Genomic DNA, 14,209 nt, shown 5'->3' with positions numbered 1-14,209 from the left:
TAACTTGAACCACTAAACTATTTCTGGTTTTTTTTAGATGGTTTCAAAAGAAGAAAAAACTACACCTTTTTATCTAGATTTTCTTTGAATTTATATGTCCAATTTTCTGTGATCGATTTGAATTACGAATGTAGTAATGAGGAATCAATGTCCAAATTTACGTCACCTTTATTTTTTGGGACGGTGAGAATACCTCTTTAATAAATATAAGGGCTTAAGTGTAAGTATTCCAATCCTTAGGGATCAAAGTGATATTCTACCCTTTCGTGTCAGCCTTAAATAGTCTGCAAGCCAACCCGATTCATATTCAATAGAATTTCTGTTAAAGGCCCAAACCCCTCTCCGATCACAGCTCTCTGTTAATCGCCGCCGTGGTCGACTCCCGCCGTCCATCCCGGACGTTTTCTACGGCTAATTCTTCATCTCTATCGTGTCTATCCAAGGTCAAGACCATATCTTTTTGTGTTTATTATCTTTTTTGGAAGCTTATTTCTTGTGCTTCTTATTGCGATTGGGCCTGAATAGAGCGAATTGGTTACAAAGGATTCATATATGAATCCGAACTAGTTTGGGATTGAGATGTAGTTGATTGATCCATGATTGAATCGTCGTTTTGATTGGGCATGAATAGAAAAAGGAAATAGGTCAAGAGCATTACTGATTCGTTGAGTCGATTTTTCTGGAAACGAAATACTATATATGATTTAAACGGTAATGTTTTAGAGATAATTTCATGACACATATAGCATTCTTGCTTATTCATGTCTTTTAGAGTTGAATTAAAGGATCCCTAATGAGGAATAGTACATGGTGTGATTTTACCCTGCTGTGTATACTAACTTGTAGTACTTATAGTTCAAAGACAAATAATGGGACATTTATTAGACAACAGGATTAACCAGTTCTCTATGAGAAAGAGTGAGAGAATTAGGGTACCTGCTTACTATGTTGACAAAGCATAAGTATGAAGACAGTTAATGAATTTTCGTGTGATTCTGATATACCTGAGTGCAAAACAGGATGAAGTTACTTCTTTGTTGAACTTAAAAATTGTTAGTATACATTGGGTGTTAAAGTGTTATATTTCCTAAATGATGTTGATTGGAAAGTTTGTTCCTTAATATAAGTTGATGCATCTTTGGATGACTTGAAAAGAGAAGTAGGTAAGGTCCTTGAAAAGAGGGATTGTATAAGTTGGCCACTTTCTGACTAAAGAAATTCACTTTTATAAATCTGTGTTGAGTTACAGAAAATACCTCAAGTTATGAGGGGAAGCTTAAATGTTACTTCTGGAAAAACTTGTACTTGTTAGGATTCTTCATTCACTCAGTTATGCAGTGGTTTGTTTAATGTCTTTGCCTGGCTAGCATTTTCTAATGGCAGCTTTCTATTGTTTACCAGATGGCATCACTTCAAGAAAGCTTGCAAAGGTTCAAGAAGCAGCAAGAGAAGTGCCAAGCTATTAGCAGTATGGCTGCCAGAGCAGGACCTTCCAAGGGAGCTCCTCCAAGACCAGCTAATGCAAAACCTCCTGCACCTGCAGTCAAATTTTCAAATGACACGGAAAGGCTCCAGCATATAAATAGTATAAGGAAAGGGCCTGTTGGGGCTCAGATAAAACGTGTCATAGACTTGCTTCTGGAGGTATATTGCCTTCACTTCTTTTCTCATTGTTTTTCAATCCCTCTTTAATTCTATTTCTAAATTAAGATCTATGATGCAGCTAATTTAACTTAGCACCAAGAAGCAAGTGTCAAAACTGCTAAATCTCTAAATTTATCCCACAGCGAAATAGCTTAGGATTAAGCGACCTACAAACTTAGAACTAAGGAGCAACTTAACTTTGCTTACTGGTTGGCAGTCAAAACTTATTAGCTGGTTGAGATTAGATCGATAACCTTGTGGCAATTGTCTTAGATCTATGACTAGGTCTACCACTGAGGATTCGTGCGACGTTGGGTGGTGCAATTTATTTGATCCAAAGTGCTTTTATTGGGGCACATCAAACGAGAAATGAACAGATGTTCTAAAGCAGTTTCAGTGGCGGGCTTTTGATGTTCTGGGGAATTATTTTTGAGGAATGTCTCATGTAGTTTGTTGCACTATCGTATATTTATTTCATCCTGTGTTGGAGTAGTACAAATGCTTAATCCTATTACAAGCTAGTTCAAGTTTCTAGAGTATCAACCATTTATTATTAGTTGCCAGACCTACTTGAGGCTAGAGGTGGATGCTTGCATTATTAGCTGAAGTAATGGATTTGGTGATTATGATTTATCTCTTCTTTTAGCAGGACATATGTAATTAACTAAGTATCATGTGAATTGACTTCAGGGTGCCATATTTCCTACCTGGCACTACAGCACAACCGCATACCATGTCATATCCGGCAGTGTTTCTTCTTTTAGCTTCAAGTTGGTAGATTTGATTCGTGTATAATATTGTTTTGTTCTTCTTCCTTGATGCTACTGGGCAGTAACTACGTAGAATTACCGCAAAATTAAGACACCAAATGTGCCCAGGAAATAGATATAAAATGGTAAAGATTATGCTTAATACAACAGTAATGATGGCTGAATCGAGAACTGATTCAGCACTAATCTGTAGGTTCTTAATAATTTGAAATCTGACATGGTCATTCCCCAGGAATTTTGTGTAACTCTCCATTTTAGCTGGATTCTCCACCTTGATTAATAGTGTCTTGTCCTGTTATCTTATGGGGAACTTTGACACATTCTGTAATCGTAATACTTGTAATATTGATAACTAATTAATTTTCATACATGCAGACAAGGCAAGCTTTCACACCAGAACAGATCAATGAAGCATGTTATGTTGATATAAATGGCAATAAAGCTGTGTTTGACAGTTTGAGGAACAACCTCAAAGTATATTATGATGGCAATCGCTTCTCTTATAAGGTAAATCAAGGTCTTCTTAATTGTACTCCTCTGTCTTTAAGTCATTTGCAATCAACTCTGAATCTGTGTCTTTAGTAACATAAATTCACTTATTATTTGTCAACAGTCGAAACATGCTCTGAAAAATAAAGAACAACTACTTATCTTGATACGAAAATTCCCTGAGGGTATTGCTGTAATCGACCTCAAGGATGCATACCCAACTGTCATGGAGGACCTGCAGGTATTTCTCATACCAAGCGACTTTTGAGTTGTTTGCTTTCAATGTACTGATACACATGTATTTTCTATAGGCTCTCAAAGGTGCTGGTCAAATATGGCTGCTGTCAAATTTTGATTCCCAGGAAGACATTGCCTTCCCAAATGATCCACGAGTACCTATTAAGGTTGATGATGATTTGAAACAGTTATTCAGAGGTATTGAATTACCACGTGACATGCTTGATATTGAAAGGGATCTCCAGAAGAATGGGATGAAACCTGCTACAAACACTGCAAAGAGAAGGGCAATGGCACAAGTCCATGGCATTGTCCCCAAGCCCAAAACCAAGAAGAAGAAGCATGAGATTAGCAAAAGGACTAAGCTTACAAATGCTCATCTTCCAGAACTCTTCAAACTTTAGATATCTATTGGTTCATAAACTTCTCTCCTGAATTGAAAAGAAGCACTGGAGTTCCTCCTCTCATAAAGGTGGTAGTCTTGATTAGGCTTGGGGTGTGTTGCTCCTTTCCAGATTCTGTTGTCTAGTGACTGAGCCTCCAATACCTAATGCTACACATACGTCTAGCATGAAGAGCTCTTTACGAATGTGGCTCAAGTCTTGGTGTTTGGTTCCTGTTCACAAGGTGGTGTTTTGTTTTTATTGACCTGTTAAACTTGGGGGTGGGAATGATACTATTATTTTGTGAGTGTATTACTGACTAGGGGTTTTTGGACCATCAAATTGTTATGTATAACCAATTTCATGAAGATCAACGTCATCATTTTGTATCATATTGTTTGATGTCAATATATATTACAATGAAAATTATTAACTTGATGAGGCATGGACTCGGAGATTTTGCACATTTATTAGTTTCAGCTTCGAAAATGCTTAGAAGTTGCAACTTTGTGTACACCCAAGTCGTTCGTAATTCTGGTTTGTCCAGAAAGGTACTAGCCATCTTCGTAATGCTATGTTAATAGTCATCTATGGACTAATCTAAGATTAGCCACCAAGACAAAATTAAAAGAACTAGACAACCACAGTCGCCACCAAAGACAGATGATCCTCTAGAATGATTATCAAGTATTTATTGGATTTTACAATGATTAGGAACAACTGTTTCAATTATTGATCAAGGAATGGTCTCTTCCAAAATTTCTAGCTAAGGTTATATATATACAATAGACCCTATAGTTGGACTGTTGCACAGTTACAATTGCCAACAAAATAAGCGAAGCATTTTCTTGGTAATGAACAACTCCTGCAAAATCCCATTTCAGAACTTCACTTAGCCATGATATGCTATCTGATCAAAATGCTCTGCTCTAAAAGCCCTCTAGGAGTTGGGACTTTCTCTGAGTAAGTCTACGAATTGATAGATGTCGTTGTGCTTCTGGCTCTCTAAAGGGAGGCTTTCCCTGCACGAGCTTTGAAAAAAATGAGGAAAAAAAAAAGAAGTGAAGATATACTACTAATCAATCTTTAAACTGAACGATGCATCACCTTGTCCATTGAATCGCAGCATAATCAATTTCAGCAATTAGAACTGCTTCCTCATGCCCAGTGGTTGCAATGATTTCACCCATCTGCCCACCAGAAAAACAAAAATCTCTTTGATTGCTCTATACAGACCTCTGCAATCCAAAGTAACTACTAGCAATTTCATAACATACCGGTCCAACCACAGTGGAGTGACCCCATATCATGTAGCTACCGGCTGAATCTCGAGACGGGGAGCAAGATGCCACATAAAGCTACAAAAAATGCAGTTAACATGCCTCGCGACGGGGAGCAAGATACCACATAAAGACAAAGGGGACTATCATCATAAAGTAACATGGTATTACCTGGTTATCTACTGCCCTGCAAAATCGAAGTTGAATGAGCAATAAGAATACAGCACAGAACTTTGCAAATTCGGAGTTTCTGTATGATTTCTATAAGTGTATGCAACTGCATTGGTCGCTCTTTAATGAAATATACTAAAAAAACCTTCATTGGTGAACTCTATTCACAACTACACGAAACAGAATCATCTTGCCTTGTTCTTTGCTCCAGCTCCCACAGGGTCGCCCCAGTACTCATGTTGAATGCTCCAGGGTAACATATTAAATGAGCACCTGATTCTCATATGAAAATTTAAGAGAACAATTAGTTCAACAGGATTACTAACTACTTAAACATGTAACCACAGTACCTCGGGCCCTATACGACATTGCCAGCTCAGGAAATCGTATATCATGACAAATTCCTATTCCAATGCGTCCAAAATCTGCAGATTGAAGTTTTCTGATATAAGATTCGTAAAAGTACAGTTTCAAGTAGGAAGCCTGGAAGGGAAATTAAAGAAAGAATCTTAGTGCGAGCTGAAACTACTAGCAACACAAGTGTGGCCGAAACAATGAGACCTAAATCAGAATTGTGCAGGTAGAGAAAATGTCAACATGTATGACTATGCCAGATGCAGGACTAACAGTTGCTCATTTTTCTGCTAATATTTTGAGATTCCTGATGCAGAAAATGTCAATAAATTTCACATGCGAGATAGACAGAAGAATTGTATCATATCTTCAAGGACCAATGGAACATACTAAAACTGTAAGCTTACCAAACTTAGAGGTCAATGCATTAAGCAGGAAACAGTTGCCTACCTGTATCAACAACTGTAGGCTTCTCTCCTGCGGAAATGTTGTCTGATTCCTTAAATTGAACTTCTCCTGGCAGTGGCTTACCCATGTCAAACAAATGTATCTGCAGAAAGGCATTGCACAATTACATTTCTAGTTCATCTTGCTATTCTCTTCATCCAATCACCTGTTTTAACTTCTTTTTGGTGCAACCAAAGTTTATCCTTGTATTCATTCTTTCACTTTCATAAAGCATTTGAGAACTAGCTTAACACTAATCAGAAAAGTAAAAGATGTGTTCTTTGTTGTAGACTTTTCTATCTTCTAATTAAAAAAAGCTTACTTTTCTGTGCTTAGCCTTTAACTCTCCATCAGGCCCAAACACAGGGCAACTATTGTACAGCTGACCAGCATCCTTTTCCGGAATCGATCCACCTATAATGGTGACTCCTAAGGAAGAAGCCACTTCAGATAACATAAGCAATGATGGGGCACTGTCTATATCGCTGAAGTCCTCAGCAAACTTTGCGAACAAGTCAGTTGAATAAGGGCAATTCCACATTTCCTACAACAAATTATTGAAATACATTGAATCTCACATCCAACATTGCTATTAAGATATACACAGCTACATCCTTTGACCATATGTTTTCAATCTTCAGATAGAAACTTCTTTAGGCTGATACTTTCCGAACTTATGAGAGTTCATATAAAGTTTTATTCTTAGAACTATAGCGGAAAAGAAGACAAAGAACTTCCAACAGCGTCAAACGTTATTCTGGAAATAATAACAATGTGCTAGTCTACATGTTTAGGTCAAATCACTATGCTAGACTTCCACAGTGAATAAACAAAGACTAAAAGAGGTACAAAGCATGGATAATCTAAAACCAAAAATATAACAAACTTCTTTTAGAATTTAAGTTTTATACACTTACAGGGTAAACAATTGCATAGCCAAATTACTTAAAACCAACTGCGGCGTAAATGTCTTACGAAGTGCATGTTGTTAACGTATGCAACGAAGTCTGATTTGTTAAAATTGGACAAATTACAACGTGCAACTTTTTACATTTAGTTTATAAATCAGCATGAGATTTATCAAAAGAATTATGTAAAAGAAAAAGGAGGGTCAAAAACAACGAAAACACGAGAGAAGCTGAACAATGATTGTGTTAATTCATTGATTCAAACACATAAGAATACATCGGTATTTTTATACACGAGAAATATTCTACGGTTAATGCAAATCCTACAAATTAATCTGCATAATATTCTACAACTAATGCTACACAACATTCTACCCTAAATGTTATAGTACATATTTACTATATCGAGAATACCTTAATGTAGATCCTACAAGATGTTCTTCGATCTGTCCATCATGCTTCCAAGCTCAGGGTAACAATAATAAGTAGTGATATTTAGGGTGTATTTCGGTATGGAAGTTGGTCAAAACTTTTGGAAAATAAGTTCCTTGAAAATGAGGAAAACGACTTCCTTCATAGAACTAGGGAAAACAAGTTTCACATGTGACATTCAACATTGATTGTGTTATCTCCACCCTCCAACTCAACTCATCTTCACCTCCATCCTCACCACCCATGCCCCCGTGTCCTCACCGTATTTCTCTAAATTATATACAAATACTTCTAGGCTAAAAAATTAAGTAAAACCCCTTTTTTTTTCCTGAAAAAAGCATTCTCATTCATACGGAACACACCCTTTAAAGCTAAAATTAAAAAGAGTTTAGTGAAGGAAAAGGCTACTCACAGGCAAAAGTATAAGACTTGCACCTTGTTCTGCAGCAGCTTGAATCAGACTACGAGCATTGAAGATGTTTGCACTCTTCTCTGTGGTAACTTTCAGCTGACAAATTCCAATCTTGAACTGTTTTTACCAAAAAAAAATCAAGAATAAAGAAAATATCATGTTTGGATGGAGAAACCAAAAGGGTATTTTTAAAAGAAAAACAGACCTGTGTTATTTTGGGAATTTGCAGTGGAGCAGAGACAAAGGACTGAACAGCAACTGTTGCCATGGAAGTGCAGATATAGTGGGAAATGAGAGTCAACAATATGGGAAGGTGGTGGTAAAGGGCACTATAAATTTTGTCTTGCCCTAATTAATGGAATAATACTGTTCATTAATGATGCTAAACTTTGTTTTTAATAATAATGGGACTGATAACGATAAACGAGTTCACGTGGGATAGAACTAGATAATGATAAACGAGTTCACGTGGGATAGAACTAGATAATGATATTGTTTTCCGGAAAAAAAAACGTTATAATTTGGATTTATATGAGGTTAAAGACATGTATATATCTTAATTTAACTCTTAAGATTTGATTATTAGTTGTTGAATATTATTATTATTATTTTAACAGATTAAAGCGAGACAATAATAATAAAATCTTCATTCAACTCTTCATATGTCACATGTTCAAACAGTTTCTGCCCCGTACAGATATTTCATATTACTAACCTCGATTAACTTGGACTTTAAGCATAATCATTGGTGTTGTAATAACAAAGAAAATCTTAAAATAAAAGTATCCTTAGTCTTGGCTAAATCAGTCATATATGCACGAGTTGAGAACTTGAAAAGACTCCATTCGATCAAAGGTCGTTACACCATGTGCAGAGCTAAGGGCCGCAAGAAGTTCATTAGAAACATAGCTGACACACAATATAAAACTCAAACGATAATAACTTCATCATGTTAATGTTGATGCTTTCAACAAAAGAGGGAGTTGCTCAGATAATAAACACCTCTCACTTCCAATCCAAAGATTGTGAGTTTGAATCACCATGGAGCTCAATGAGGTGAAAGTTCATGTAGGCAATGAATTGAGCTACTAAGATAATTTATGAACACAAATGTATCTTGAGAAATAAATCAACAATAGAGAGAAGAAAGTGCTACCACAGATGGAATTACATGAGGATTATTTCAAGTCAAATTGCTATCTTAGCTGTAACTCTACAAGAAGAATATTTCAACTATGAACCAATGCCTAAAATGTTAAAAGTGAAATAAAATATGAAAATGGATATAAAACAAGCTGAGTCATTCTCCTCTTCTGTACAACCAACAACCTCATGGATTCTACAGCCTCAATAAGAATCAATGAAGCCACTCTCGCTATGAAAGAAACTCCACCAGAGAAATTAACATCATGGAATCTGCGCAATTTCAACCAAAATCTTATGCAGTGACTGTGGCTTCGAGAAGAATGGAGAATGGTCACTGCCTTTGATCTTGAAAACTCCTTCAGGAGGGTTTACTCTCACAAGCTTTTCTTGGACATCTGGTGAAAGAGCATGATCATCCAATGTCTGGATATAAAATCTACGACTAGTTCCATACTTTTCAGGTGTCAGTGACAGCTTGTCCATCATCGGACCAAGAGGAATAGGTCTCATAGAAACCATTGCTAAAGCAACATCCTGCAATCATTATATAGTGTGTTAATGATTTATTTTCGTGAAACCCCCTATTTACATTCTCTAACTTATTGGAAAATGATCTGAAAACATATAGATAGACAGTAAAATACACACAAGAATTCCTTGGTACTGGATAACTCTGCCACCAAGGAGGATGGAAAGATATCTCCTAATGTTTTTTGCTCTGTTTGGGATTTGAACCAGAGACCTCTTGGTTTACCTCCTTTACTTCAATGACCACTAAGCCACACCCTTGGGTGCTTCTTTGGCAATAACTTAACTTCTGAAATTGGTTATAATTAAATGTTGAAATCATAATTTACACCAAACTCCGAAGGAAACCGGATCGATTCTGATCCACTGTAGTCAACTTCTCTATGTTACCACAAGAAGTCGATGACCAAGATCCGTAGTGTAAGCATATTCTCCCAGTAAAATTAAGAAACATGAGCTCCTTTTCAGATTTATGTATTTTACTTTGAGCTGGTTGAAGTGTTTTTACTACTCTAGTACAACAATGAAAATACTAGCCGAGCTCCAAAAACCTTTCATGCTCCATCTTCTACACTTTGATTTGCTTAATTTGGAGTATATGGAGGTTTTACTGTTCATCTTCTTCTTTTTTAAGTTGCGGTGTAAATAATCATTTCCAATTCTAAAAGTGTTGAGTTGTTCTGTGAATTCAAAGCAGGTACAGGCCCAACATTACTTTCTACTGAACTTGTTAACTCAAAAAACATGATCCAAATTCTTGTATAAGTGCAACCAGAACTGAGATTTATATAGTTGTTCCATTATGTTGCCTATTACCTTTAGGCGATGTATATGACATGACAAACATGCCATCATGAGAAATTTTTCATCATACTGCTGCTCCCACTACCACACACACACACAAAAAAAAAGAAGCTGCATTTGTTTTGACCGAGCAGTGATGCCTCTGTATTTTTCGGTCGTCATTTCTAGTTTCTACAGTAGTTTCAATTCAAACAGCATAGAACAATGCACTACAAAGCACATTTCCACACATCTTTAGCATTTAATTTATTATCTCGATAAATGAGTTACTAAGATTTTATAAATCAATTATTTACCAATAATGNATGTATATGACATGACAAACATGCCATCATGAGAAATTTTTCATCATACTGCTGCTCCCACTACCACACACACACACACACAAAAAAAAAAAAAAACTGCAATTGTTTTGACCGAGCAGTGACGCCTCTGTATTTTTCGGTCATCATTTCTAGTTTCTACAGTAGTTTCAATTCAAACAGCATAGAACAATGCACATTTCCACACATCTTTAGCATTTAAATTACTATCTCGATAAATGAGTTATTAAGATTTTATAAATCAATTATTTACCAATAATGTTGAGATTTTGTGTATATAAGTTATATATATCAATTATGACTCCTTGCAACTTGTATAAAGGAAGTACCTTTGTAGGAGACTGATTGAAATATAGCCCATGCATTTGCTCCTTCTCGAACATGATGCCAGTGGCAGGCTTGTCTTTACCATTCCCATAAGTTAAAAACTTAGACTCCTGGGTGAAAAGCTCTGCGGACCCAAGCTGCAATATTATCAACATGAAAACATCAAATTGGAGAGGAGATATAAAAGAATTATTGACATTAGAAGAAACTTTCAGCAGCAGATCTATTTTTGAGACCAAACAAATCCTTAATGAGCTCAAATTGATAGGTTATAATGAATGACACCTAATCCACCAGTAATTTTGCAATATACATCTGCAACGTCTTTAAACATCATGAATCATGCATGAAGAACATTGCGGCATGGTTAATTGAACTTAGATGACTCAATTCAAAACTCAATACAATTCCTACATCAGTCTACAGTGAGGTCGTCACTCATTCCCATCCTCAGCAGATTATAATGCAATAACATTTCAAATATATATGCAAGCATATTAACCAACCAGTCAGTAGAATGCTGATTTGGGATGTGGACTGAACTGATGAGGCAGCAGTCACTATCAGACATCACCCCTTATTGTACTTAGTCTTACTCTTACCTTTTGAGCTCCAAACAATGTACAAGCCCCTACTTTAATTAATGTATATAAATTGGGTCAGATGTTCTGAAACTAGCAAAATTCCTATTGTACCTACCTGACCAGAGATCGGGAATTTGCATTCAATTACTTGCTATGCCGTTTGGTGCTATTTTTGTCATGCTTAAGAACTACAGAAGTTTCAAATGACAGTTTTTTGACCTCCTATTTCTGGATCATGTGCCTCACACATTCATATATTTTTCTCTTGAAAAAATCTTAACTTCAACCACTCCATATGACAAAACAAGAATATCATACAAGATGGCATCATAACATAAACAGTGCTTTCTGAAGGCATGACCATAAACAATGTTCATGAAATACCGGGAGCAACTCTGCTGCTAAACAAAGTACTTTTAAAACATGCAGTTTAAAAAGTGCAACTATTAAATAATACAACAGGTTTCCCAATCGAAGTCAGAATAAATGGTTGGTAACCATCCTTGGTAATTATTATGAAATATATAGAAAATAAGGGATGTGTACCTCTTCAGCGAACACATCAAAAGGTCTCTGACCATCAGATATCATCGTGGCACAAAGAAATACTGCTTTTGCAATTTTAGTTGGGAAATGCTCTAAGGCATAGGAAACACAAGCACCTCCAGCACTGTGACCGACCAAAATTACCTAAAGAGGTATATGCATAATGTTTCCAGAATATATATGAAATCATTTTTGCTTGAATTCATAAACGAAAAAAGGACTTGAAACTTAAACCAAATCTATCTTACCTTTTCATCCTCTGGCAAGTTCTCCAGATAATCAATTAATGGTTTTGAGTATGCCTCTAGAGATGCAACATTATTAGTATTTGTCAAATCAATGCCAGATCCAGTGAGATCTAAGGCTGTGGGGACCAATCCTGTTTCCTCCAACAGAGCAATAGTTTTGTACCAACACCAAGCTCCAAATCCTTCTCCATGTATCAAAACAATTTTCTTTGTTTTGATGTTCTCCAAAAATTCTGGTAACTTTACAGCATAAATTTCGTAAGGTATTGCAGTGCCACATGAAAATTTTCTAGAGTTAGCCAAAAAGATATTAATGGTTATTGGATTTCCGGTGTCTCCTTTTCTATATCCTTCTTTTAAAGATATTTCCACTGATTAGGCAACACTTAGATGGATTTGAACTTTTTCAATCACTCTGCTATTTAGCTTGAACTAAATATTTAAAAATATAGGCTTCCTATCAGTGTTATATCTCTCTCCATCTACAGCATGAGTACTTAAAGCTAGTGAGAAGTTCAAAGGTATACTTCCCACAAATATGATTGAAGCCACAAGATATCCGCAAACAAAGGGGAAGCCCTAAAGAAGGAAGGTATTCAAAGATCACTTTGGCAAAATAATATTCAGCAATAACCAAAAATAAGAAGAAAATCACAAAGGAGAAGGGTGGATCTATTTACTGTTCTTTCCCATTCATCCATGTGAATTTCGCAAAAGATATTCGTCCAAATCCGAAAAGCAAAGGACTCTTGTTAAGTCTATAATCAACACTCTAATAATGAATCATAGCTGAATAAACCAATTTGGGAGAAAAGGCCAAAAGGGGAGGGGAATCAAAACTTTTCACTTTTTTGCAACAAAAGTACCTTTTGACTTATTTCCTTTTCAGGAGCACTTCAGCAGTATCACGAATCTTTAAAAAAACTATCATATTCATATCCACCACCAAACTAAAAATAAATAAAGATGTTACTTTTCTGCATTCTGCATCTCCAAAGAAATTTTCCACTCAGACCCATTATAGAATTCAATGTCTTAGTCGAATATATAATAAAGTAAAGGAAAAGGGACTCAGAATAATTAAATTAATAGAAATAAAATTAGGGTTCTACTATAATTACTACCTGTTTGGAATTGGTAAGCTGGTCTGTCAAATCATTGCGACGGCGAGAGCTAGTGGATCCGACACGCCTAGAAATAGACCCATCAAATCTTTGAGACAACTGATGCTGCTGAATTGCCATAGACAAAGCTTGCCTGTGAAGCAACTCCTCTTCCAATAATGACCTCCTCTTTGATCTCTCCATCCTCTTACTCCTCGACCCAATTCCATTTTTCCCAGCTTCTCTTATCTCCTTCTTCGTCATGCACATAGTATTACCCATTTCTCAAAATCCAATTTTGAACAAAACCCAGATAAGCTAGACAGTGAAAGCTTGAAATTCCACAAAATTCCACAAGACCCAGAAACTATTTTGTCTAGAGGAAGCAGAAAACCTGTAAAATCGGCACTGTAAATGGAGTAGCAGGTGTACTTGAAAAACGACAGCGTTTTAGAGGTAACAGTAGGTGGAAGTGGAAGGGAGGTGGGGTTTTTAATTCATTTGATCGTTGAGAAAAAATCTGTAAAAACAACTAAAATATTCAAATGAATTCAATGCTTCATTATTTCTTCTTCTTTCTCTCTCTCTCTCTGTCATTTTCGAGTTTCTACTTCTGATTTGCTTTTATCTCTGTGATGTTGAAATTTGGTTTGTGAATTTATATGGTAACTCTGACTGCAAATTTTGGTTTTTATTTTAGGGAATATTTACCATTCTAGTATATCAGTAGAAATATTTGCTGTTATTTAAGACTTTTTGTCTTCTCTTTTTTTTGGAAGTTCCTTTTTTGTCTCTAATAGTAGCCAAAAAAGAGCTTTACCATCCTCAAAATACAAAGGGGGGAAAACACAAGTGACAAAACCATCCTTTCTTAGTAAAAATCATGTTATATAGTAGGTTTTTATAAATATAAATTTAAATAGCATTTTATTGGGATATTTTGTTGGATGCTCCTTCGACTATTTTTGTTTTGTTTTGAACTTCGTTAATATTATATGATTTGAATTAGGCCGATGGTGATGAATCGATTGTTTTGGTTTGATTTTGAAGTTTATTAATTTGATTTTATCGGT

At 35.9% G+C, this 14,209-nt stretch overlaps 3 protein-coding genes across 4 annotated transcripts; 1 reads left to right on the top strand and 2 right to left on the bottom strand.

Annotated features, from left to right (window-relative positions):
• The first annotated feature begins 311 nt into the window (after positions 1 to 311).
• LOC125874358 (uncharacterized) lies at positions 312 to 3,978 on the top strand. The gene is made up of 5 exons (XM_049555235.1): positions 312 to 443; positions 1,402 to 1,644; positions 2,790 to 2,921; positions 3,028 to 3,144; positions 3,215 to 3,978. The coding sequence occupies exons 2-5, from the start codon at positions 1,402 to 1,404 to the stop codon at positions 3,542 to 3,544; spliced, it is 822 nt and encodes a 273-aa protein (XP_049411192.1). The 5' UTR covers positions 312 to 443; the 3' UTR covers positions 3,545 to 3,978.
• A 197-nt stretch (positions 3,979 to 4,175) lies between these two features.
• Positions 4,176 to 7,893, bottom strand: LOC125873056 (omega-amidase, chloroplastic-like). 2 transcript variants are annotated; one of them, XM_049553911.1, is made up of 10 exons: positions 7,733 to 7,893; positions 7,528 to 7,644; positions 6,098 to 6,319; positions 5,779 to 5,878; positions 5,325 to 5,399; positions 5,169 to 5,247; positions 4,975 to 4,990; positions 4,801 to 4,881; positions 4,631 to 4,713; positions 4,176 to 4,545 (listed from the first exon to the last, which is right to left on the bottom strand). In XM_049553911.1, the coding sequence occupies exons 1-10, from the start codon at positions 7,793 to 7,795 to the stop codon at positions 4,464 to 4,466; spliced, it is 918 nt and encodes a 305-aa protein (XP_049409868.1). In that variant the 5' UTR covers positions 7,796 to 7,893; the 3' UTR covers positions 4,176 to 4,463. The 2 variants fall into 2 exon arrangements, with proteins under 2 accessions (XP_049409868.1, XP_049409866.1); XM_049553909.1 differs by having other exon boundaries at positions 4,272 to 4,554.
• An 817-nt stretch (positions 7,894 to 8,710) lies between these two features.
• LOC125874249 (putative methylesterase 12, chloroplastic) lies at positions 8,711 to 13,716 on the bottom strand. Its single transcript, XM_049555095.1, has 5 exons — positions 13,158 to 13,716; positions 12,034 to 12,273; positions 11,786 to 11,929; positions 10,658 to 10,792; positions 8,711 to 9,207 (listed from the first exon to the last, which is right to left on the bottom strand). Exons 1-5 carry the CDS (start codon positions 13,416 to 13,418, stop codon positions 8,935 to 8,937), a joined length of 1,053 nt encoding a protein of 350 aa, XP_049411052.1. The 5' UTR covers positions 13,419 to 13,716; the 3' UTR covers positions 8,711 to 8,934.
• Positions 13,717 to 14,209: the final 493 nt, after the last annotated feature.

This window comes from Solanum stenotomum, chromosome 8, assembly GCF_019186545.1.
Source record: "Solanum stenotomum isolate F172 chromosome 8, ASM1918654v1, whole genome shotgun sequence".
Taxonomy (NCBI): Eukaryota; Viridiplantae; Streptophyta; class Magnoliopsida; order Solanales; family Solanaceae; genus Solanum; species Solanum stenotomum.
This window is presented reverse-complemented; position numbering and strand designations above follow the sequence as displayed.